Source organism: Atheta coriaria, unplaced genomic scaffold, assembly GCF_025399875.1.
Source record: "Atheta coriaria isolate IRGN ID8LTWV9N9 unplaced genomic scaffold, Caltech_Dcor_3.1 hic_scaffold_5_pilon, whole genome shotgun sequence".
In the NCBI taxonomy this organism is placed as follows: domain Eukaryota; kingdom Metazoa; phylum Arthropoda; class Insecta; order Coleoptera; family Staphylinidae; genus Dalotia; species Dalotia coriaria.
In genome coordinates, this window is record NW_027045447.1 from 7564084 (window position 1) to 7590989 (window position 26906).

The 26906-nt window shown below is 41.5% G+C and overlaps 3 protein-coding genes across 6 annotated transcripts in view; 2 read left to right on the top strand and 1 right to left on the bottom strand.

Moving 5' to 3' along the window:
* The window catches only part of Yip1d1 (Yip1 domain-containing 1), a 148522-nt gene that overhangs the window by 118290 nt on the left and 3326 nt on the right, over window positions 1–26906 (bottom strand). For all 4 annotated transcript variants that reach the window (XM_065302526.1, XM_065302524.1, XM_065302527.1 and 1 more), the window contains exon 4: window positions 26863–26897. In XM_065302526.1, coding sequence (XP_065158598.1) covers window positions 26863–26897 — 35 coding nt within the window. The remainder of the gene's footprint in view (window positions 1–26862; window positions 26898–26906) is intronic.
* LOC135792270 (uncharacterized) lies at window positions 4907–5861 on the top strand. Its single transcript, XM_065302891.1, has 3 exons — window positions 4907–5141; window positions 5199–5423; window positions 5485–5861. The coding sequence occupies exons 1-3, from the start codon at window positions 4983–4985 to the stop codon at window positions 5812–5814; spliced, it is 714 nt and encodes a 237-aa protein (XP_065158963.1). The 5' UTR covers window positions 4907–4982; the 3' UTR covers window positions 5815–5861.
* LOC135792269 (uncharacterized) lies at window positions 6135–7115 on the top strand. Its single transcript, XM_065302890.1, has 3 exons — window positions 6135–6357; window positions 6420–6644; window positions 6703–7115. Exons 1-3 carry the CDS (start codon window positions 6199–6201, stop codon window positions 7030–7032), a joined length of 714 nt encoding a protein of 237 aa, XP_065158962.1. The 5' UTR covers window positions 6135–6198; the 3' UTR covers window positions 7033–7115.

The following is a 26906-nucleotide window of genomic DNA, read 5'->3' on the forward strand; positions in this document are numbered from 1 at the left end:
CCGCCTGGAAATATTATGCATTTAATTTGCGCCGCGAGATCCCACAGAATATATAAACTCATCGTAAATGGTATTGAATTTACTGTTACTAAGCTATTTAACGCACAAGATCTCTATTTGCATTCAATAGGATTAATCCGAATGGAAAACATTCAAAACCAGTCAAAAATATTCCAGCAAATTGAGAAACATAATTCTGAACAATTTGTGCGCGTGCATTGTTATAACACATGCGGTAACAATTACAGCAAAGCGAACAAAACAAAGTTCTATATTTGAAAAAAAATATAACGCTAGGTGCATTTTCCATTCATCGCATCGAAAACAAAGGCCGCAGCTCGCCATTGTCTGTTTTTGCCCGGCGCCTCCACCATATGCACACACAACATCGCACATATGGGCACAATTTTATTTCCCTCAATTTCGCAGTCTAGTTGCAAAGTTCTCCGGCTAATGCAGTGCATTCATTCAATTCCGGCACACACAAACGTAAACGTTTTGCTCTTTTGACTCTTCAAACTTGTTTAAACATTTCCGCCAAAACGAATTTATCCCGCAGCTACGATAATTAAATATAAACCATTTTTAGGCGGATTTAAATAGCATAGAGAAGATCAATTTTCTTTCGAGTCCTCATTTTCGCACATCGATTAATATTCGTTTGGCCTAATGGAACTTGTAAGTTATTTATTACCTTTAATCGCTTCGCCAGGTTGCGGGGGCCCCGAACGTGCGCATCCGATTTCTTGCGTCCCTCTTCCACCGCCTGTAAGAGTGCTGACAAGCGCTCGGCGTCATTGCTCTAATAGATTTTAAATAATGCTTCCGGGCTCGCGCAGACCCTGACCAAGGTCCGAAAACGTTTCCGATCCCGATATTCTCAACGAACTATTTATTTACGGCCTCGGTCCGTGCTTGTCCTCATTAATACGTAACGTTATCCTGTGCGCCGGCTGCGTAATTAATCCTGTACTCTTATTAACCACGCCAGCAGCACTAACAAGTTAATTCAAATAAATGCAATTCAATTAAAGTTACAATCAATTTCGAAACAAAACAATTCGCCAATACAAAAGCAAAACTTAAAACTTTTTGTTTGTTCTAATCGCGTTTTTGTCTGAATGTGTATGCATTCAACGTAGGTGAGCAAGGGTAAGTGAAGCAGAGTATTTAAATGACAGCCAGAAGATATACGAGCACTAAAGTGGATGATTTATACCTGCCCGTGCGATTATCAATTTATGAACAAAAAAGTAACCGGAATCGAGGCGAATTGTTAGTGTACTTTATTACCGCCGTTCATAAATCACCGACGCATTACAGTCGCGTATTTCTTTTAATTTCCAGTACCAACTTTAACATTTTCACTATTCCATTCAGTACAACATTATATAAAATGTAATATGAGGGATTTTAGTTCGACGAATTACATTAAAATATCATCAATAAAATATTTTAATACGTAAATAATTAATGTGAATAAATTTCAAATATATTATATTTTTAATTAAATGTATTATTGTTGTACGTTGGCTTGTTATGAACATCATAAACATTTAGATCCTCTCGCGTTCCATGGCACAGTAGCGCGACCAGCATATTGATTTTCCTCCCCGTAATATAACATAAATACAATGAGCTATAAAGTGTGCGGGACGCGCGAGAATTTCCGTCCCGATCTATCATCCAGGAAAGCCGACTGGAAATCAGGGTGCAGGCTACGCAAATACACGCGTTCCAGATACGCGCATGCAAGGACGACACGAAATCACTTTACTTGCTATGAAACTATCACGTTTACTACTTTGCAAGATTGAAATTTTAAAAGTGTTCTTTTTGTAATTTTTGTACACTAAAAAAATGGAACCGGACTGTGTCCGCATGTCAATTAATGAAGATTGATTCATTAGTTTTTGGTGCATGCGAAATATTTAAACACTTTTGGGGCGCTTTGTTGGCGTAAAAAGAGCATAAAGCTTGTCGGCGCTGTCTGCGCTAGCAAAACGTCAATTACTAGATCCCTTTCGGCTGACGGCCGAGAGAGCGCATACATTTTTCGGCTTACGCCGAGATAAAGTTGTATTAACAACCAATATCCATGCGATGGCGATATGAGCACGCGCAATCTGCATTTTTATGTCGAAACATTTTACTTCTTGTAAAAGCGCGCGCCGCTTCGGCGTGCAATTTTATACTTTTACGTGCTCTCCGCACGTCGACGCCAAAGCGCTACAATTTGACTTTGTTCTCTTTTCTTCAACTTTTTTCGATTCACCACCAGCGAGGAAAAAATTATGACGTCAACACGCAAAAAAACGGCATTGCAAAAATTCTAGCCGAAAATAATGTGTGTTTGTTGGTGATAGAGGCATCGCTGATACCACGATTATTCAATTGGCTGTGTTAGAACCGGCCGGCGGGCAGTTAATCTCTAATCTAGTTGAGTATGACGTGTAGCCGGTCATAAATCGCGCCAGCAAAAAGGCACGACCGCGCGAAATCATTTCGCCGCCGCCACCGCCGTCGAAAACCAACCCCAAAATAGTGCCGCCCACCCCAAAAAACATCCGGAGCGTGCCGCACAGCATTAGAAATGAATCACGCCCGAAAGGGTACAAAACATCCCGACGGGCGCGCGCGCAGAGAAAGAATAAGCTGTTGAAGTCTATTGCCAGGCGCCTCCACCATCGCGACAAACTAATCCCCATTCTTTCTCTAATTTGCGCAAAGCCCCGTGCCGTCTCCGATGCATTAGTATATACTTTGGGTACATTAGACGCCCAAGCATGCTCGGCTGCGTTGCGTTGCTACACTAAGGGGTGAGTGGAGTGTAAGAGACCTTTCTTCAGTTATAAAGTCGAGTTTTGCATATAAAGCTGCTCGCGATTCAATTTCGAAAGAGTCGTGCGTATGCGCGAGTATATAACACTTGCCCTTGCTATGCAGAGGGAAAGCAGCGGGGTAGCGGCGGCGGCGGCGGCAGTGGCGGTAGCAGCGAGAAAGAGAATCATTTCGCACAATGGCGGTTAAGGAACACTTTATTATGTAACCGACCTGCTTTCGCAACGACGGCGGCGTACATTTGTTGTGTCGAAAGCGTTTATGAATGCGGAGGCAGTTTGACTTCAAGTACGCCGCCACCGCTGCCACCCTCGTCGTCAATGGAACAAAGTAAGCGCGGACGTGTGCGATGCGAAATTCGCTATAAACGTCCGTATTAATGAAAACATTTTGACACGTCTCACACACGCACATATCCAGATATATTTGTTAACGACATCAAACACTGACATCGAATTTTTCATGCGCAAAGAAAATCGTTAATTAGCAATCCGACAGCGGGGTGGTGATGCTGGTTTGCAAACGTTCGCAAACGTGATATCGCGTGTTGCAACAATCTAACATAACATCAAGCACAACTGTTGGCGTATATTATTTATAGAAGAAAGGCGGACGGCAGACTTCGATCATTTTTCACAGAAACGCTCCGCCAACTTGAGTTTGATTGCTTCCAGCCATATATCAATACAACGCGCAAAGATAGAAAATTCACGCGCACTACTTTTCCCCAACGATGAAGTAGACGTATGAGCGAAGGAAGAGGGAGGCGGTCGTAGCCGCCGCACTCATGGTATAACCAACATGTCGTGCGTCGCAACAAAAAAAAAACTCTTATTGCTTATTTCTATCTTTTCACATTTTGTCGTGCAATATAAAATATCAATTCTTTTTTGTTGCCTTTTCTTTCATTCTTCTTTAAAATTGCAGCAATTTTCAACAAGCTGAGCAATAAAATAATATACGCAGCACATACCAGAAATAATAGGTACCCTCAAGAGAAGGAGGATTTTGTGTCCTCATTATGATAGCTAATACGTTTCCGATATAACAAACCGCAGCGGCAGTAAATGGTGCGGTTTGGTATATGCGGTCGCAGACAATAATCCAACATAACGTTTGTATTCGTACCGGTCGGGATAACTAACATCCCGTGCATTACGTTCACGTTTCACCTTCGAGGATGAGCATACTGCGCTGGCATTAGCAACAAACTTGCACGTCAGCCAGCATAATCATCGCATGGGTGCCAGGCTGCCAGCAGTCGCATTTCTGCCTCTCAGCCTTCACACAAACACAGCAAATATATCCCTATGTATATACAGAGCAAGTGGATGTGGATGCGCCGCTGCCAAGTATTAAAATCTTGATACGCATCGCGCGTCCCACTCGCCGTCGTCCTTTTCTGGGACCATCGCAATAACTCTTCAGGCCGCCCAGCTGTCAGCTGCAGCCGCTGTTCCTCATTAAATTTAACAATGACGATTCGTCATTCTACCGCCGTTATTGTTATTACTATTACATATTGTTACAGCGGGGATGAAACGACCGCAGTTTTCAATCAATTGCTGCGCAACTATTTTCGCATCGAAATGATTTGTTTTTAATGTCACTACCATCGACTGTAATCGACACGTATTGATACACCTTCGAATAGTTTTGCTAAATATTTGCACAGTGTATCTATACTTAGACGTCAATCAATTTTGTATGGTGTTTTCCAATTACGCACTTGCATAAGTGAATATTACAGGAATACATTCTTTTAAAGCATATGTTTATAAATAAGTACGAATGTTATTGATAAGACAATAGCGTAATAAAATAACCTTCATACGAGTATGCACATTGTCGTTTATTTTTATCTCTACCTCTATTAATAACTGTAAATTGGCACGAACAAATCAAAAAACAGCTATCGTAAAAGAAAAAAAAAGGCGCATTTGTGTTTGTTTTGACGCCGTCCGACGTTGATTTATGCACTAATGGGTTATCAGTTATGTTGGGTATTACCAGTCTATAAAACGCAAGTACAACATGTTTAAAATTAGCCGTATCAATTTCGGTTTATATAAAAGACGGCAACACGACAGAATATTTTATTAGTGTCAAACACGTGAACCGAATTGAACCAGTAACACATCATGAAACTCTTAGTACTTATATCGGTTGTAGCGTTTGCTTCAGCGGTAGACTTCGAGATCTATAATAATTTACCAGGACCAATTTGGGTTGGCATTTTGGGTAATGGTGGTAAACCAGCTTTGGCAAACGGTGGATTTGCACTTGATCAATACCAATCAGTAAGAAATACATGTTTAAATTAGGAATATCGTTTGTTATATTTAAATATTTTATAGAGGACTGTTGGTAGTGATAACCAATGGGCCGGTCGCTTCTGGGCTCGTACTTGGTGTGACCCTAACACTAAACACTGTCAAACAGGTGACTGTGGTAACAAACTAGAATGTCAAGGTGCTGGTGGAGTACCACCAGTTTCTCTGGCTGAGATAACACTAAGAGGATGGCAGGGACAAGATTTCTATGACATTTCATTGGTTGATGGGTACAATGTCAAGGCATCTGTAAGTACCACAATTCTTACCTACTCAATATTCAATTTATGGTTTACTTTTTGACTTCTAGATTGAACCAATTAATGGTAGAGGAGACTGTAAGGCTGTCCGCTGCGCAACAGAAATCAACGACATTTGCCCCAACGAATTGAGGCAAAGTGGTGGTAACAATGGAGAATACACCGTAGCCTGTTTCAGTTCTTGTGCAAAATACAACACTGACCAATACTGCTGCAGAGGACAGTATGGTCAACCCGGCACGTGTAACACAAACGCATGGCCAGTAAATTCCGCAGCTGTCTTCAAGAGAGCTTGTCCAGATGCCTACAGCTACGCTTACGATGATGCTACCAGTACTTTTACTTGTGTAGCTGATAGATACAAGATCACATTCGGTTGATCGCTGATTTAATTAAAAACACTTGAAATAAATAAATATATAGAAAATGTGTCATCTCATTAAACTCAACCAACTTATTTGATTAATGAGCGGAGAATTCCGTGGCACACTTGTTTGTGTATTTATTGAAATAATTAAAACTTATCTAAAAGTGCTCTTCTTCAATTAAAAAACCGGAATAATCAATCGAAAATAAGCCACTTATTGGTATTAGCACGGCAAATAACACGTGTGTAAAACATGTCGAAAACATGATTTGATAAAAAGCAAGCCTATCAAACGGTTGAGATACTGACTATACTGACTATAAAAGCAGAGGTAATTGCTGTAGAAATCATCAGTTCCTCAACACCTGATTCCAACGACGATCAACAACAAACAACAATGAAATTCCTCATTCTTTTGGGAGCTATTGCCATGGCTTCGGCCGTTGACTTCGAGATCCAGAACAACCTTCCCGGAGCCATCTGGGTTGGTATTTTGGGAAATGGTGGTAAGGCTCCATTGGCCAATGGTGGCTTTGTTTTGGAAGCTTATGCCTCCGTAAGTATTTTATAAACCATTAAAATTATTATTTTCTTTACTAAATTTTCCAATTTTTGCAGAGGACTGTGAGCAGTGATGACCAATGGGCTGGCCGTTTCTGGGCCCGTACCTGGTGCGACCCCAACACCCAGCACTGCCAGACTGGTGACTGTGGAAACCGTCTCGAGTGCGCCGGAAACGGTGGTGCCCCACCAGTATCCCTCGCTGAAATCACCCTCCGTGGATGGCAGGGACAAGATTTCTACGACATCTCCTTGGTCGATGGTTACAACGTAAAGGCTTCGGTATGCACCACAAAACTTACCCCAACTAAAATAAATAACCAATTTTCTCCTATTATAGATTGAACCCATCAATGGTAACGGTGACTGCAAGGCTGTCCGTTGCGCTACTGAAATCAACGACATCTGCCCCGATGATTTGAAACAGGCTGGTGGTGACCATGGTGAATACACCGTTGCTTGCTTCAGCTCCTGCGCCAAATACAACACTGACGAATACTGCTGCCGTGGAAACTGGGGTCTTCCCACCACCTGCGACCCCAACACCTGGGCCGTCAACTCCGCCACTGTATTCAAACAGGCTTGCCCAGATGCGTACAGCTACGCTTACGATGACTTGACCAGCACCTTCACTTGCGTCTCCAACCATTACAAGGTTACTTTCGGTTAAACTGATTAGGATTACGATAAAACTTCACAATATGTTTACAATATTGTCTCTTAATTCAATAAAATGATTCATTCAAAATTAAATCTGTTTTTCAACACTTCAAAAACCACTCATCGTCGTAATACTACGATTATTATTCATGGTGATAAAAATAAATCAAAACAAACACTCACCTTACACTTTAGATTAGATTGTGAAATAATAAAGATAAAAATGATACCTGAAACAATAAAAAAAACATGCGTTAGTATCAGCTGATTATAATTTAGTATAATTTTTATAAAATTTTCACTCAAAACTTGATATACGATGGCAAATGGCAAAATTACTCTGCGGGCGCTGGAAGGTTTTAAGAAAAGTGATGAATTATTGCATTACGGGCCCACGATGGAAACTAGAATTTCGGTCATCAGTTTCACCCGGTACATTACACCGCCATCCGCTTGTACCATTCCCGCATTCAACCTGTTTCCGGGCCTTAAACTTTTTCATATGTCGCAACACACAGCCATTACTCGATTTTGACGTTCGAAAGTGGCGCAAACTTTTCCACTCCTACCAAAAACCCCACACCACACCTCCACTCGCCATTCTCGGCGTCGCTTGTCGAGCGAGAAAAAAATTAATTTAATTTCGCACAACTTTTACTCCGACGATTCCCAAACGCAAAGGTTTCCATAGCAGAATCGCGCGCCGGAGTTTTATTCGGGGATTACGTGCGCATAAAGAAAGTAAAATCGGAAACAGAAAACTCTCTTCGGATGTAAGTAAGAGAGTAAAATGAGCGCGTTTAAGGGTTCTTCGATGGGATTTGGAAACAAGATGGAAAAGATTTAGTGGGAAACTCATTTGCCTACGCCCGTCGAGCGAAGCCGCCGCCGCTGCCGCCTCCATCGAGGGAATAGTGAAGTAGATCGACGATACCGACGAGCTATTTAACCAGATCAGATCAGAGAGCGACGCCGAGTTCCTCGCGTGGCGCTGCGTCGTCCTTGGGACCGAGGATCCGACCTACATACACACACACGCCGCCCCCTCATCCCTATCTGCGCACTGTATCAACCCTTTTTATCGCCATCGGATTGGATTTTATTATAAGCGGACAATGCGAGGATTTGCGTTTTTATTATCGTGATTATTCAAACTGAAAGCATTCGATATAATAATATCACAAACAAATCAGTACGCTAGTTGCTACAATCGTTGGTATAAATGATAATGTTGAGACGGCAAGTGTCAACCGGTGATGAGCAGCAACCACTCCAGCTGCGCGGAATATATGCATATATTAGGAGGATGTCACCAATGTGCATTACTGCCAAGATTTATTTCCATGCGATGTGCCAACTAACCCGAAACTAAACAATAGCATCATGCACCAGACTATATTAAAGTGTCACGCCATTCACATTAGCATCCGCATTCACATTTAACCAATTCCAACTTCAAAACTTAACCCAGTTTTCCGATAAAATGTGTGAGGTTATGTGGTGTCAAGCGGGCAGACCACTTGCGGCCATAGATATTAGTTCACCGCAGCATAAAAAAAAGCGCACCAAAAAGGAGGAAAAACCAAACATTAGGAATTCAGGAAGGTGCGAAAAGTGTCTCTTGTATAATTTATTGGCACCCTATCAACTCGGCAAATGATAAAGAAGGGAAGCGGGGGCCTGGCAGGTGGCAGGTTGTTTGGCGTGCGCAATGCCGTTCTCGTCGTCCTAGCACCAAGTCCTTCCTCTCTGCGATGCGGTTGGCACGCCAGACACGAGCCTGCAGCGAGATTTATGTGACCGTTGGTTACTCCCGCTGTCTCCGCGGGTGCCGGCGCGCCGTTTTATCGCAGCGCCTGGTATTAAACAGCCAATACAATATCTCTTCGAGGCCTTGAGCTGCCCAGGAAGACGCGCACGCAGCTACGTCTTATCACCGCCAAACGCGCGAAGAGACTACCAACGTGGGTGACACGAACAATTTAACAATTCCACACATCGCGAGCAACATTACACAATAACCATGAAACGTCGACGGTGCTCCAAATGATCGATGCCTTCAAACAACACCCACGCACGCTCGAATGCTGCAGAAATCAGGGCAAGCGGAGAAGAAGCCGAGAGGTTAATAGATTGAAATACTGGCGTTTGGAGTTTGTGCAATCGTCGGGAGAAACTTGTTGAACGTGCTGAGGTCAGCGTCCGTCTCTAATAGTCATGGATAAAGTATAGTTTAAGAAAATACATTTTGATACCACCCTGAGTTCACTCGCTACGTATACAAATTCGACGATATCAAATATTATTATTCCTACACAGATCCCAAATCGTACTCGACATATTTCGAATACAGTGTTCTGTAACATCAGCATTCCGGTAGCGAACGCGAATGGCGTGCGAGGTAGCTGCCGCGCCGGCAACCAACAACACACAGCGCGCGTTCGTAACGTGCACGCGGTGGTATCAAGCACGTGCGGCGACAATAATTGCGATATCGTCGCGAATTTAATTTACTAATCCGCAACGTTTTCATTTGCGTATGCAAATAACTCGTCGCCGCCGACATCTTTATACTCTGCTCTGCCACATGCAAGAATAAGAATTATGAAAGCCGCATCGCAACAATGCACTGCGAAATTATGTCCTCAATTTTTCGTTTCGAGAGTAAACTTTAAGCAAAACTAAAAGTTATGTAAACGAATGTTCAGTGTAATCTAGATTTAGATCTAGCAGGCACATAAAATTGCGGCAGAGAATAATTTTAACAATTTCAACACGGTAAGGTATATTACTTGATTATCTTCGCAACCCTCCCGAAAGTCTCGAGTGTGTTTAATTACGCTAACTGTATTTATTAGCCATTTTAATTATAACCCCCAGCATAGACCTTTTCGTAATATTAACGTGTGTTTTCGTGTATGCAAATTTTTAGAATGTTATAATTTATAATCAAGTGGCAGCGGTGATAAATTAATGCGTCGCAATCAGCGTAACGAGCACCAATCTCGGGGCGGTGGGCATTTGTGTTACAAATTCGCCGACATTGGTTGTCAGTAATCTACACTTGCACTTGCACACACAACGAATGCCATGGCGGCCATGCTTGTGAGTTATGACGCTCGAGGTTGTCACAGAGAGCGCGCCGGCGTCGAACATCACTGTCATTCGCTAATTGACTCTCAGATCTCGGCCCGTGATTAAATGCATTACCATACTCTGGATGCGAGGAAGGCCATTAACATAAATGGACCATCAAGTGCGAATATTAACAAAGCGATGTCTCCGCGCGTTTATCAAGATGATGATCATTTCGGATGACCTAGTTATAGAGTTTTTGAATCCCGGCTACAACCTTCGAAATTGTTAAATTGTTCAGCAGAAAAACAATAAATTGAAATTAAATCCACGTATTTTATATATATTGCGTGCGTTTAGGTTATGTTTGGTTAGGTGGTGTTTGTCGGAAAGATTTTTGTATCTTCCAAGCGATTTACAACATTAATAGACCCTTCGGGCCCAACGTGCGGCGGTTTTGGTAAGGCCCAGCCGCGGCAGCGAATGTGTTTCCCTGATTTATTTTCGAAATTTAATTACGCGTGCGTTCCATGTACCATGTGCTCCCCCAAAACGTTTCGTTTCATCGTTTCCGCATAATGTCTTCTACCTTCATTACACATTACATCAACTTGGGTTAAAATCCAAAATTTTCACTTTTAAACATTCTATTAATTAAACCCGAATTGGGTATATATTACGTTGTGTTTATTAAAAACACAAGATGTAGTTGTACGGCGGCCATCTTTGATTTGCTTGAATCCCCCAGTAGGTGTAACCCCACCGCAGCATTCATAAATTGTCAGCCATTAATTTCGTTGTTTGATGTGTTCACTTGTATTACGGTCTTGTTCTAATTATCTCGGTTAAGGATAAGGACGCCGGCGGGAGGAAGAGGCAGCAGGCGAGTAGGACAAATAATAGCGCGCGCGCACAGCAGTAATACGTAAGATAAGGCCAGTTTAACACACGGGTTTTCGGTCGCCTCATTGAGCTTATACGTGCCCTGGGACAATTTGCTCCGGTTGTCGAGCTCCCTCGGGATTAAGGTGTAAAACTATGTTACCCATTATACGCGCCGCCGCCGTCGACGACGACGACGGCTACCCGCGTGTCCGACACTCTTTCATTCCATTGCATTATTTCGCCAGCAATGTCCTCTGTCGACTGTATATTACTATTTCATTCCATGCCTCGGAATAGTAATGTTTGCTTCCACTACATTATTCACGATCGTGTATAATGAATCAGAGCGCTTATTTTTGTAATAAACGTTTAGTACCTTTGTCAAAAGTGTAAATTTATTGTAAAAGTAATGGAGAAACTTTTCTTAATAGATATTTTTCGGCGGTGGCGGATTACAAATTCGGCGAGTTAATCATAACTGGTCCGGTCCTCGAAAGGTTGCGCAAATTTGGCCGCTCAAAAATACTCGCAGTGAAAAAGCGTCCTTTTTCGTGTTCGCTCGGTCGCTTCGGGGCGTTTTTAGGGAAATAAATATGAAGCCCGTCATATTTCATGCAGGCCCCCACGAACAACTACTTCCAACCAAAACCATTCCGACTTAATATTCCATTCGTGATCGCGCACAGCCGCAACGCAACGCTGCAGCGAAACACAGGAGGCCATAGTGGCATGCGCTGCTTGCTCCTAGTCTTTTTGTGTTTTTGTCACTAACATATTCCGCAAGTGTGCTTTTTTCTCTTAGAATATTCGAACGTGTGCATCAACCCGTTCCCTGTCCACACGACACACCTTAACAGCATTCCAAATCTTTGCGTCTTCATGACGCGCCTGCTAAAAAGTTACAACCGACGCAAAATTTTCGACAAATTGCGTGCGACGGCGTTAGTTTTTTGCAGATTTTCATTTCGAGCAAGCAAACAAACGCGCTAAACGCTTGCGCAAATAAATTTTAAAACGAATGAAGGCAGCTGAATGAGCGAAATGTAAATAGTCGGATGGCGGCGGATGGTGGCGGCGGAGGTGACGCGTCGCGACGGGGAAATTGAGTGTCGTGATAAAGTTGTCTAGGCGTCGACGTTCGCTCGCCTCCTGTTATTCTTCCCCTGAATCATCTTATCGTCCTTTATATTTTCAAGCGCATATATGAAAACATGTTGACGTTCACAAACCCACTTGATTTTCATTCAGAGCCGTCACAGCATTATATAAATAAAATAAAATAAAATAAAATTCATTACTAAAAAATAATATAAAACTACAGTTGTGTAATGTTGGTATTTCATGTGATGTGTTTTGTTGGTTCAACACTGCGGTGTCTTTGTCGAGGATCTTTTTACACAACGAGACAAGTGAAGCAATTGAAATATATATTTTACTTACGAGTGCAATTCGCGCGAGAAGCGGACGCATCCGCATGCATGCACGTATGTATTTAATAAGAACATGTGCTTTCGTTCCGGCAATGACACTTCGCTTATCACGAGCGCGCGATGCTCTCGAGGACGCGCCATAAAGAACGCGAGCGAGCATGTTTTCAACGCGCGCCCGGAAAATGCACTTGTGCTATTTCGTCGTGATATAACACGTCTTTTCACTCGACGCCCACGCCGTCTGATTATAACAGACGACTCGCCTCCCTATTTGCATGGCCGACACCTTTTAATAACTAACAATGAAACCAGCAGTGGTAGCTGGAAGAATTTGCCCTTTTTCAACCCTTTGGATTTTCATTACACATCCGGTTGTATTTATAATAAATATTTTCCTTATTTCAATTACGCGCCCGAGGGCTAATTTCCGTTTAATCCCAGTAAGTACATTGGTTTTTGCGACGTGCCGCGCGAGCGCGGTCGACGGGAGGCGGGTGACGGCGCGGAATCCTCGCTTCGCACAAATTCCTCGCATTTCGGAGGAGAGTCGAATTGCCGCGCAATGTGATGGAAAGTCGGTTGGCTAATTTGATAGGCGTCCTTAGAGTTGACACGTTCGCCTTGAAAAAACACATCCGACAGAGCGCCAACGCTGCGAGCGTCCTGCTGCCTGTTGGGAAGCCTGAAAACGGGAACCAAGGCGGACGAATCTCGTATAGTCCTTCCAGAGTAATTACTAAAGTTCGACGGGAGGTGGAGTTTTGGTGTCCAAGTGTTAGCAGCATATACCGGGCATTGTATAAAAACTATTTTTTATATAAAATTAAAATATTTCAAATAATTTAACAGAAAAAATAATTTCTAAAAAATAAAAATTTAATTTTTATATAATTGTTTAAAACGCCCTATATAATTATTCTCTAACTCTTCTAACTTCTACAATGTGTAGTATCGTGGAGAATGGTCGACGGCGGCGGTTGGCGGCTAGGATAGGCCACCGAGACACGCTTCTGGCGCTCTGCCCAGAGCGGCGTTAATTAAAAATAAATTAAAGTGCGACGCGCGCCGCCAAAGAAATCCGCAAGCCCCCAACCACGCTCTTTGAAATTTGCGCCTTCAAAATTTCGACATTCAAAACGCAAAAGTTCGCAAAACTATCGGCAATTACCCGACCGCGACTCGCACAGTTTTGCATTGTATTATAGTTATTCGCCCGACTTCGAAACACGGCTCCACAAACAGTCATAAGCAGAAGTTACAAAACTAAAATAGCATTACCAAAGTTTATATTTTATTGAGTAGATTTAGTATGGGTGCATGCCACACGCATGCGAAGCCGACGATGAGCTCGCAGATTTCGCTAATAAGTGAAATGGTTCACGTGTATCCGACGAGGCTTCTTCAAAGCCGATTAGCGTGTGCAAAGTTTGTTTTATTTGATTTAAGCCGCTTTCCACTGCACTACAGCCGCCTCCGCCGCTTAAAAACTTCAAAGGACTAAAGCACATACTCAATCATCGACGAGTTGACAACGCGAAACTTTCGATGGACACTCAACTCGCCACCAACAAGAGAAAAACGTTTAAAAGCCGTTTAGATCGAAACTAAATTCTCAAACTAAAATAAACCCAGCGATAGAGAGAGAATAAAACTTGGACCTAAATGAGTAGTACCTATGTGAATGGTCCAAACACAATCGAATAAGAAATTTATTATCCACCAGATAGAGGATGATTTATCGCGGTGAACAAGGGTTAAAACAATTTGACAATTTGCTCGGCTCTATAAAATTAACGTTATATTCCGTATAAATCTTGCGTTCGGGTCACCTCGGTCCAAATCGACCCGCACAAAGTTTTTTCTGTGTTTGATCGTAATTTCCTTCGCTGTGCCGCCTCCTTCAGTGGCTCACTTTACAACACGGAACACTAAAAGCACTTAAAGTTCATAATTGGTGCACGCGCGCATTATAGCAAGAATGATATTTAGACATTACGTGTTTACGATCGGTCAGCGCTCCGGAGATTATCTCCGAGCTAAGATTTCGCCAGCATCCGCCGTTATCAATTATTACTCACCATCCATAAAGCCACGTCGCAGACGAAAGACAATAAACCGAGCTACTGAGCTAGTTTTATGGCTTCATTACGCGCCTTTATTATCATAATTTATTACTCGTATTCAGCTCAATGCACAACTTATTTAATCTAAGCATATCGCGCATGCGCATTATCCCAAGGTGGGCGGAGCACAATAGAAGAAAATTTGATTAAATTTAATATCAAACACGCAACATTGTTTCATTGTTTCGTCGCGTGGACATAATGGCGGCGCATCTGCAGCATATTTGATATTAAACGCATTTTCGCAAAACATGTTACTTGATAACGAGATCACCGCGAGAGGATGGCGTGCCCGCCGGCGTGCGCAAAATGCGAAATGAAAGCGCAAACACCATTAACGGATGCAAATGATTATACGGCATCCTAGTTTTCCGCTCACCTGCTTACATCTCATTGAATTACATTCAACAAGCGCGCCGCCGTCCCGATATAAACTTTAGTTGGCTTTTTTTTTCAGTGCCGCCGGTGTGCGATGAGGAACTGGCCGAAAACACGCGGCGCGCTCAAATTCAATTCAATGCGACGCCTCGAAGTTTGCGAATATCAAGGAGATGATGAGAGAGGTCCTGGCCGCCAGCCGCCAGCACCCGCCAAACGAAAATTACAACACAAAAAGCTTAAATGCATATTTATTAAATCCCTTTTCGTGTCGAGGCGCCGCTGCAAATTCATTCTTTCGGTAACTTTTCCTTATTTTCGCTGGCAGGCAAAACTTTTCCGTCCCCCGGTCGACAAACAACTATTCAAAAATTAACTTTCAAATTTCCATTCTATTTTCGCACGCATCGCCCCGGACATATTTCAATTAATTTCGACTCAAAGTGGAATTTCGAGATTAATTTCGTTTGGCATGCTTTCAGTTTTAATTAATTCGTTATTGATGAAGATGTACAAAAGAAACAACCCTTGAGCATACATGTGCATTTGTTGTGTGAGCACGCCGCCGCCTTGAGGCGAATAATTTACGGGAAAATCGAATCAAAATCAGAGCTAATAGCATTTGTAATTCGAGAAAATTTCTCGTGTGCTTTTACGCTCATTCTCGCTTTTAATTTACACGTTTATCTCATCCCCTACCGGCTGCGAAGAAATACCAAGCGCAAATTATCGAGATTTATGCGATTTTCGAAAAACGTTAAGGATAAAACAAGAACGAATAGCTTCATTGTTTACTGATTTAGATGTAAAACAAGAAGAAAAAGGGGTTAAGGAAAAGTCACCCTCCGCGCCACTTCTTTTCACAAAAGATTCCGATTCAGGCTTTATGAGCAAACGCGCGCCGAAGAGAAAATCGCGAATCCAATTTTCTCGCGCGCGCACTGCGGAATATTCTCGCCGTCATCCGATATTTCCGTTAAGGTGTTCTATAAAGTCTACCGGCAGCCGGAAGTGGGGTTGTGAGGTTGCCAGACGAGAAGAATCCTCGTGGAAAAGCCATTTATACTCCCGAAGCAATTAATAAAACATCGACTTAAGTGCAATCTGCTCGCCGTCAACATCGGACACTCGTGAATGATGTCGACGACGACGAGTCCTGCGCTTCTTTGTTCTTTATGTTGGCGCATTACTCTCCGTTTACATCCCATTAACGCGAGAGGAGGAACGCCATCAGCGGCTCGGGCACCGGCGCTAATACAAAACTAGAATTTAATGCAGTTTCGAGTGGTTAATTAGCTTGCTGCTGCGAGAGGACGCTGAGCGCCATTACGACAATCTGCGCCAAGGACCTACCGGTTGCGTTGCACTAGCCTACTACAGGGAATAATATAAAGCCTCAGATATTCGTTAATTAACAGTCTAATAATTAATGTTTTCTACGAATTCTACGGGGCTTAAATCACAAGTATTTATAATTTTTTTACAACTGCCAATTAAATATTTCCTCATAGAATTCAATATTTTTCTTTGTGAAAATTTCTGATTAGCAAAATTTAAATAAAACATTTGTAAAAAAAAAGAGGAAATCTCTTGAGTCCTGAGACTGATTTCAGAAGAAACAAACGAAGACGCCTTACCAAGCCGCTCATCACCTTAAACGACGTTTCGGTTCGACGCCGCTGTCGAAAATTTGCATATATGATTTGATTTTTTCGTCCACCGCTTCCTGCCTGACAAAGTTTTGCACGTTCGCAGCGAAAATGTGCGCGCACGCTCTCGTCTCGCTCGCTTTTTTGCGCGCGGAATCGAAGAACGAAGTTCGGTCGAAGCAATCGAAGAAAAAGCGCTGAACATGAACGTGATCGTGAGGTAATTTAACTTAGTTAGATTTGCCCGAGCAAAACGCCATTCACACACACACACACAGCGTGTCGTCGTCATAAGAGAGGAGAAATCTTAAGCGTAGAGACAAATTGCAAACTCGATTTGTACAAATTTTGGATTTATTCCATAAGCGGGGGTGATGGCTAATTGCGCGGCTGTTATTTAAATTCGGCACTGTTTGTGCTAACGAAATATGTACACACACTCAAGTCCCGCGAGATTGTGAAAAATTCACGACAATTCCCGAGCGTATAAATTCACTGCGGAATTTTATCAATGTCTTGTTTTCGCCACCCTTCGTTTTTCATCCATCCGCACGCCCCAGCTGCACATCGCAGCCGCCCAAAAATAAAACGGTTTCTCTGTAGCTCAAGAACAGAAAATAAATAAAAAAGCACAACAGTTTCTCAGCGGTGTCCTTGGCGATGCCGTTTGTAATTTGCACTTTGTTCATTTTTCTTTCTTCTGCCGCGTGCCTCCACCCTCCCTTTCACAGCCTTTACGCGCCTTTTAAAAGCTTTTTCGATTTTTTCTTGCACCGGCCACCACCTTCCGCAAATTGATTCGATTATGATTATAAGAGTTGTAGGCGGAATGAACGAAATTACGAAAACTGAAAGCACATCACACAAAAAAGCCATTTGAAAAGCGTCAAAAAGTTCTTCCGACTAATTAATTTTCGGGCGGCAAAATTAGCCGCCGCCCCCCCCCCTTCCTTTTAAAGTCAGCCTCGTTTAGTCATTTTCTTTGCGCTGCGTGCATTTGCGTTCGTAATTCGAAAAAGAAACCCGCAAATGAAGGGCCGGCGCTCGGCGCGAAATGGAAAATCATAAAATTTTCAACTAGAAAGTTTAAAGACACGCGCGAATGGGCGAAAAAAGGGAAACCGTCAGAATTAGAAAAAGCGACCGACAAAAGTTTAAAACAACTTTTTCAGCGTGCACCGCGCCCGTGCGAATAACGCCAGGAAATTGTTAATCTGCGAATCTCAACCAGACTGAAAATGTTTTATAAAAGCCGGTATTTAATATATTACATTCATAATCTTATCCGCCGGTGCAGCAGAAAAACACATGCAACGATTCGTGCACAAACAGAAGCCAAAAAAATACTTATTATAATAATAATTCCTCAGAAAGCTCCTCCAACCTGACATAAGAAAATTAATTTTCTGTGAAGATATTGTCCATGCACCAGTGAGCATTTAATATTTTTTTAAATGCGCGTTCCGCCTTTCTCCTACTTGAAGTTTTAATTATGGTTATTAAGTTAAGGCGCGTGTTAAATGGAATAAGTTTGCGCTCGGCCGCGCAGGCACACAATCAAAGGCCACTCGAAGAAACTTCGCGCCGCCGCGAATGCAATGCGATGGGATTGCTTCGGAAAAATTAAAACATTTTTCCTACGCGCGCGCCTCTTACGTTTTTGTTACATCCGAATTTTTCCACTTAGCTTTCGTGGGCGGAGGTGGATTAACCCCCGGCCGTCTAAGTGGAGCGTTACCACTTTGCGACACGTTCAAAACCAAAGCCCCGCCGGGTAAAAATGTTGAAAATGTCGACTCACATCAAAAGGTTTCATTCTTGAGTAAAATAAATGTCAAGCAGACATTTAAAAACTCGAAATATTCGCAATCAAAAAATTGCTACACATTTTATATGTAATATTATATTCAAATAAATAATTCATAACTGAATACATTGTTGTTTACAATGTTGACTTCCGACCTTAAAGAAAACAAAACTTTTTGTGTGTTTAAATATTTTTTAAAACGAAAAGAAAGCAGCGCGTTACAGTCGTTACTGTATAAAAATATTTCACGCAAGCCTTGGCGGTCAAACGTAGCTTGTCCCTACGATGGCACTTTTGTGCCACGCCGGTGGCGGCAAAAACTCGCCGGGTCGGATGCGAGCAAAAATTATCCCTGGTGCGCGCACACTGTTTCCGGGTGGTCGTTACGCTAAGGTCACCAAGACCTTACTAACGCGAGAAAAACTTACGATACCCTGTGGATACGCAACGTGACGGATAATAGCCGCCATTATTGTCACCCCTACAATAATTGTGATTTACTCGATATTAAAATCGTTACAATAAATAAACATTCCACCTTTGAACTTTTATTAAAACCTGTTAAACAGGTCAAAGGTTTTTAGTTTTTATTATTTCCGCTTTTATTTTTGTATTTTTTAAAAAGTGAGCAAACGGTTTGTGATGAAAATAGCCTGCCATTTGTATACAGCAGAAAAGTGAGTCGCATTGCAACGCATTGCAACGCGTTCTACCAGTTGAAAAATCACCGGTTATTTGTTTTCATTTTAATAAAACAGCGCTAACAGCCCGCCGAACCGACTAGACCAAACAAAGAATAGAAAACATCACAAGCGCCGGTAAACTTTCGACGCAAATTATTGATGCATGTTTAATGTCGACTGTTTACTTTCCAATTAATTTCCCGAGGCCCCAGCAAACCCCAACGTAAGCGGCTTTTTCTTCACTCCGTAGGAAATGCGCGCAGCACGAGGCGTAATTTTAGTTGTGGCCATCAAACAACTATTCCGCCCCCGCGGGCGAGCGTGTGAGTGAGTGTTGCAGGCGCACACTTGCGTCGTTCGTTCCCAATTTCGCGCGAGGGTATGTGCTGGCACAAGAAGTGTGTGCACACAAAAGAGAATATTAGACCGTACGTGACACTGACAAAGTTTTTGCATGTTTGCTTAGTTTATGGGTTCGGTCCACGGGACGCAGGCGGCAAAGACTGGCGCGTGTATATAAAGAACGAGGCCGCCCCTCGGATGCGTTTGTTTGTGCTGCGGGGACGGCGCGCGTGCACCAGCTGGATTGCAAATCCGGCCGACAAGTGTATTAATGGTTCCGATGCACATAGACAAACAGTCTCTGTCATTATTTCGCAATTCTGCGCGTCCGTCCGCCGTCGCCGCCGCCCCCAACTAGTTCGAAACTTTTTATCGACATACATTTTCGCCCTTCGAAGCTATCACACCTACTGTTTCAATAAACACAAAAAATAAAACATTAAACTATTAAATCACATGATAACAAAAAAATTTAAAATACTTTATACACGAACGTGAATAAAATGTAATATTTTATGTTAACTGACTGTATATTAGAAATGCATGTTTAAATAACAATATAGCAGGTTGTAGTGTACCCAAATGTGCTGGTAACGAGGTTTTTGCAAACACACACCAGATGCATCGAATTTATTCGTTCATTTCCCGATATTGTTTAAAAATAAAGCTCGACGCGCGTACGTGTTTCAATTAAAAGTCTAATTGCACACATTCATAACCGAAAGATCATCTCAATCGAAAATATTTGATTACTAATTACAAATGTTATTGCCAACGTCAAATCCATGCGTTGTTTGGCTACCAAACGCAAAACAATAACAAGTGATTACAAAACATAATGTTGCGCAATAAAACTGTCAGCGGTATAAATGTGAGTTAAAAATAATAAACTCGAAACTATAAATCGAAACGAGTGCTTTTCCAGCAATTTGCCACGACGCAGCGCGGTTTAATTTATTTATTTTTCTGCCTGCAGTGGCGAGAGAAAAAAAGGCGCATAGTAATTATACGTTTTAATTGTGCACTTAAGTACTGCGAATTATTTTCGAGGCCGTCGCCGCGCAAATTACCCCCATGCAGGCGGTGGGTGCACTTCTGCGACAGAAGAAGCGCATTCGTAATGAAGGGCACGTCCTGCCGTGGCAGGGTGCATTCATTGTGTCGTATTTAATGGCACAAGTTAGACGCTCCAAAGGACACTCATGAACACTACACAATTTAAATAACCACGCGAAATTATTTATTTATTTAATTATACATTAAAATTGCATTTTTAATTTCTCTTGCCATTGTTTATATTGATGCATTAATGCATTCGAAATAAATATTTTTGTTTGCACATGAACATTTTCAATATTATTATTATTTAGCAATAAATTTCAATTAAACTAAATAAATATTTATTTGATTTCGTTTTTAAATTTTAATTTTATTACGTGCAAATTACGTAAGTAATTAAATTCGATTAGAATTAATAATTAAATTGATTATCGGCTCGCGCAACAAATTGAATTAAACGCCCGCGAGCGCATGGTGGGCTTTTCTAATTGCGTTGTGTCTTAGCCAAAGTTTGAGTTCGCTCAATTGCACCAACACGCCAAGCCACCCCCGCAACCCGACAACCGTGCAACAGGGTTACTTATCTCCGCTGAAGTAACACAATCTTCTCGACTGCTTTCCAAACCAACGCAGGCAGGTAATTCTAGACGGTAAAATAACGCCGGGTAAATAAAACTACAACTGCTGCACAAATCAATATAACTTTACTTTGATGTTTTAATAAGTACCAAGTTGAGTATTCTTCTAGAAATTAATAGGGGAAGGTAGCATAATTTGGACCAGCGCCTAAGTTGGACCACCACGATATCCGCGGACTGTTGAAGTTTATGCAAAAATTGACTGGCCCCTTGTTTTACTCGTATTTATAAACAATTAATGCAACTATTTGGGTTAAAACTTGCCGCGTGCTTTCGTCGTGACAACAACTTCGTGTATTATTGATTATCAAATCTATTATAACGACGTAAGTGCAAGAGCTGTCAAGCCGTTAAAACGTTAGTTTTACCGATTATTATTTTATTATCAGAAAGCTTCTTTATTTATCTATAATTTATAGTATTAATTTTGAGAGGTTATGTTATATTAAGATTGTCGTTGACAATTAAATAAAAATTCTTCAAGTTGCCGAAGTTGGACCGAAGACAGGCACCGGGGTTTTAACAGGGAAAACGTATATCATTTTTTCGACCTCCTAGAAAAGCTTGTGGACGAGCACAAATCTTCGAAATGATCCACTGTATGAAATGCCGCACTTTGGTTTATACAAAATGTGCTTGTGTTACTGCTAAAACTAAAATTTACTATTGTGTTAATTGCCGTTAAAAAAGCATGGTCCAATTTAGGAAACCGCGCGGTCCAATTTAGGAAACCGGTTTCTTAATTTGGACCAAAAACACAATTTTTTTAAAATGAAATTTGAGGGGTATAAATATAATTTTTACTTAAACCAAAAATATCATTTTGTTGGTAAGCCTTGTGAGTTACTTTTCCGCTACTTAATTTTTATTGACAGTTTATATGTGGCTCTATAAATCAAAAAATATAAAAATGGTCCAAATATGGCTACTCTCCCCTAATATTATTTGTCAAAGACAAGAAAATACTTGTAAGTACTTCTTACATTATCTTATACTTTTTATTCGCGTGTTTAGTGAGTGAGTCGTAACTTTGGCATTTACAAGCGCAGAGTCCCATTATAATTTTCATCCCTCGTTCCTCATTCCTCATCGCGGTGCGCTGATACACCTTCTGCTTCGCCGCATCATCGCCGGCCGGAGCAATTTCCGTGCAAGAGACACTTGAGATGCTTTAGTCAAAGCGAAGCGAGCGATCGCAAAGGGGTAGAGGGTTGGTGGAGGCGCGCGCGCGCGCGGCTGTGCCATATCGCGAACCTTAATTGCATTTTCCGACTCTCTGTGCGGCACTAAAAGGTTTCGTTTACTAACCATCTATTATGTTACGCGTCCTCTACATTTTAATTATGAGTGCTTCCTCGTAAGTCGATGGCGGCGCGTGTGTTATAAATAAAATTATCAGTCATACTTCCAAGAACAAAAACAGAATATTAAAATATTATTTCCTTATTAAGTTCATAATATTGAACCAATATTAATATAGTAATGTAGTGCAATATTTTTAAATTTATTAATCCATAAAAACGCCCTAAATCGGATGTCAATAGCAATAAATCCAAAAATTTAATTAAGCTAATGAATGAATTGTGTTTAAAACAAAAATATAACATTAGCAGAAGCTAAACTCGCTCGCGTGGCAATAAAACGCTGAAAATTAGTATGAATGTTTAACCGAAGAGAATTTACACTCGGAGAACATTCACCACACCGTTGGGTAAACATTAAAAATGGTTGTACACTCGCAGGAATTTTAAAGTTGGAAAATAAGCAGAGTGTTTGCACACACACGGGTGTGTGCCGGCGTGCGTGTGAGGAGGCCCCTAAAGTTTAATTTACGATCCGGCGTGGAAAAAGCACCGGGCCGAACATTTGTTACCATGTCTCGATATATACGCGTCGATGGTGGCGGCGCCAGGCTGTAGTTTGCCGCTTTACTTTTTCCAATAAAATTTATTGTTAGCGCGGCGTTATTGTAAATCCCGGAATACGTTTTATTAATATCCTTCTAAAGGATACTTTTATTTGCTTTTTAGCTCAACTTCCAACTTTTATACGTTCGGATAAAAGTGCCCGGAGCGCTCGCGAGCTTTTTACGCGCCGCTCGCGCGCGTATCTTTTATTGTATAGCGAAAATCCTTGTTAACGAAATCAAATTGTTTTTCTTTCGCACGGTCATTTCAACGCACATATAAATCGATCGATGGATACACCTACATAAAATGGTAAAATCCTTTTTATTTGTTGTATTACGGTAATGTTTGAATGGTGGAAAACTCAAGATAATAAATACGTGTCAAGTGTGTACATATCTCGGACGCGGTACGAGTAATACTTACAATTTGAGCATATTTCGCCCAAAATCTGGGTTAGGGATATCATTTTTCTTGCGCATCTTTCTCGCCGGCAATATTTCAGCCGAAAGCAAACAACACGCGGGTCGCATTTCGGGCATGAAAAATGTCGACGGTGTCGTTCATTGTACATGTAAGGATTCTCGCCGCGGCCGGCAATCGAAGAATACGCAAAAACGGAACACGCTCGGCCAAAATGTCAGCCGCTTATCCGAGTAATACAATATTCTTTTTGCACGTTTAGCCGCCGCCTACGCCGCCGCCGCGCGCAGACTGCGAAAAGAACGCGTCCACAAAGAAAACGCTTAATTTATGAGCCGAAATAAGATTTCATTAATTTTTTATAACGACGCGCTGGGCGGAAACCACCTTTTGGAAATAAAAACGTTTTTTATATTAAAAGTGTGCGGCAAATTAAAAAAGTTCATTCGACAGTTGTTTGTGACAAATGAAAATTAATGTCGGCGTTTTTAAACGCCCGCAACCAACGATAATCTGCCTAATCCTTTTCACACGCTTTACACCTCACAACGGATAAACTTTTATATCATCACGGAAATAATTATGACACAAATAGAAAAATTTCTGTTTTTGTCGATAAATTTATCCGGGGATAAAATAATTTATTCTTCCGAAGGCATAAAATGTAGGTAACACTTCGTATGCCATCCGGCATGCGGGGAAAATATTAAGAAAGCGTCGAAAGCCCCGAGTTGTGCTGCGAAACGATCCATCTAGCGGCGTTTCGTCTATTGGATTTCAGTAAACGCGCCCGAAAATTTCCTGCAGTTAATTAAGTGCCTTCCATATAATGCGTCATCGTTAAATAGTAAAGCGTCTCCTGTGTGTGCTCGCCGCCCCCTCGCGCCCGGTCGTGCCGGCACATTATGCGAACCACTCAGGCTTCTTCGGCTTTCGGTCTTTAGTGAACGCCGTCAGAAAGGAACACGACTCGCGAACAGCCGACTATAAAGAAAACCGCCCCATCGCTTATATGCAACGGGGCACATGACGCACATACTGATTATTTCGTAACTACAATAATCACAACAACTAAAAATTATAGCATCACCTTCATAAAATTATATTTAAATATGTTTAAGACATATTTTGTTATAAATTATGTTTATTTTAATTTTGGGGAGATTTTTGTAACACACAGTATTTTTTCATGACGTATGCTGTTGAGGGAAATGTTGTTACTTTGTCCCTGCTGATCGCAAAGCGAATCAATCTCACAAAGCGCAGCGCCGAAACATTTTCTCATTTAAATTAGCGCAATGCGTTGCGGTGGTGGATGTGGATATTTTACTACCTACAAAACGCAAATTTACACCACCGAAAATCACGTGCGCGCCGTAAATTGAGGAAACAATTTTCGCCATTAATTTTTAATCACTTTGCAGTGTTTATATTCGGCAAAATCATTTTCCACCATGAATAACACGTACACAAAAACTAGGTCCTCGAGATGAATAGCCTTCATTATGAAAGTCCAAACTTTCAACCCTAAACACCATGTTTATGTTATTCCAAAACACGTGCACAAAAGATTTCAGACGCAACAAAACCAATTAGAGTGAGTTTACACACCGCAAAACCAAACAACAATATTTTCCCGCACACAACAAAATAATGTAACGTTTCAAAAAAGAACGAGGAATTGTAAACCCTTGAACAACATTTTTTTAACCTTGCCCTTGCAGTATAACCTTGCACACTATTTATGTTTGCATATCTATTTACTCAGCGCGAATAGCAGAGAATATATTCCTCGCTGGGTTCTATCCAAACACTATAATTGTGTTTATCTGCGTGTGTGCATCCGACGTGGGCGCAACTCCAATCACTCACAGCAGCGCACAATTTAACAAACTTCAAAAACGACCAGCAGACCAAATAACTTCCGGCGAAGTTATCAAAAAAAAAAATCCAAACTCACGTCGCTCTCTTTCAGGCGCCAGCACCGCCAGCGAAATCCGCATATCCGCGTGCGGACGGCCAGAAAATAAACCGATTTTTCCGGTAAATGTTTTCCTCCTCGATTCACACACACACACACAGTCACACAGCAAGCGCGAAAAGTATAGATGTAGTCATGCGTAGGTATTATTTTCGAAATAGCTGCTCGCGTGTTGATCAAAGCGGATTATTTAAAGGGAATAAATCCGTTACGCGGATTAAAAAGTTTGCCATAAGCGGCGCGTGTGTGGCCTCGCTTTAAATAGATATGTCATTAGCATGAGAGCGTTTTATTTTTTTTTGAGCCTCTGTTCATCTGAAGGCTTTGGCGTTCGTTAGCGATGCCACTTTTTTGTTTGACTTTTTTAATCTGTGTACGCGCGTCCGCTAATGAAGTAAAAACGAGGGTAATTAATGTCATGCGTGATATTTCCAATCCTCGAGTTCAAGAGTTAACTCACTCGAAAGTTTTTTACAAAACTAATAATAAATGATTATCAAACTCACGTGTATACTAAAGTTGCATAAATGTTAAGTCGTCATTATGAGAAATAATGAAAAGCGAGGAAATATATGAGCATTATTTAAATCGCACACATTTCCCTAATCTCGTCATCGCCGTCGCTCCGCAACGAGTCAACCCGGAAGCGTATCAGACAACAATCCGCGCACGAATCTCGCAATTATAATTAGATGGATATTCTTATTAAACTTGCCGCCAAGTTATCGCATTATGTTCCGTTCTAAATTCCAAATGGAAATCACGATGCGCCCGCTTTTCATTTCAAAACAATGCGAATGAAAAAACATATAAATATGGATAAATAATAAAACGTTTTTGATGAAAATACGTTTGGAGTTTTTAAGTAAAAGTTAAAAAACAACTTTTTTAAGTGCAGCTTAAAAGTTACCCCTTTCCACGTCTGGACGATAGAGTTTTGAGCGGCTTTCGGCCGAGACGAACGAGGTACAAACGCGAAACAACCTAACAACTCGTTTCGATATGATTCCCATGAGAACGTTTCTTTCGAGAACGTCGCGTTCATCGTTTTTAAATGCGGGCATTGTTCTGGCGCAAACGTTTATTGATATTTATGATGCCGTCTCGAGAGATGCCCACATTCGTAAACATTATGCAGTTATTTACGCTAATGCACACCACATTGAACTAAAACTATATTTAACTCGGTGATTACATTTGTGCAACAATAAATTCAGTTCCATAATAAATAATATTTGGAACTTTTAAGGTCATAATAAATTTAAATTCATTTTAACGCGTATGTATCGATATTTTGCGCTAACAATGCATTTTTATTTTGGGCGGATATGTGCTTTTTCTTTCAACACATTCCGCATCGAATTAATGCGCCGTAAAGCGCGAAATTATAACTTTAATGGCCATTGTCGTCGACAACAGATGCGCACAGAGCCGTGAAAGCGTCTATTGTGAATACGTACCTTTTGCAGGATGAAATCCGGATTTATGCCCAATTCTGCAAAAA

Coding starts and splice junctions, on each gene's coding strand:
- LOC135792270 (XM_065302891.1), top strand. CDS start 4,983: ATGAAACTCTTAGTACTTATATCGGTTGTAGCGTTTGCTTCAGCGGTA. Junction 5,142..5,198: donor CACTTGATCAATACCAATCA/GTAAGAAATACA, acceptor AATATTTTATAG/AGGACTGTTGGTAGTGATAA. Junction 5,424..5,484: donor GGTACAATGTCAAGGCATCT/GTAAGTACCACA, acceptor TTTGACTTCTAG/ATTGAACCAATTAATGGTAG.
- LOC135792269 (XM_065302890.1), top strand. CDS start 6,199: ATGAAATTCCTCATTCTTTTGGGAGCTATTGCCATGGCTTCGGCCGTT. Junction 6,358..6,419: donor TTTTGGAAGCTTATGCCTCC/GTAAGTATTTTA, acceptor CAATTTTTGCAG/AGGACTGTGAGCAGTGATGA. Junction 6,645..6,702: donor GTTACAACGTAAAGGCTTCG/GTATGCACCACA, acceptor CTCCTATTATAG/ATTGAACCCATCAATGGTAA.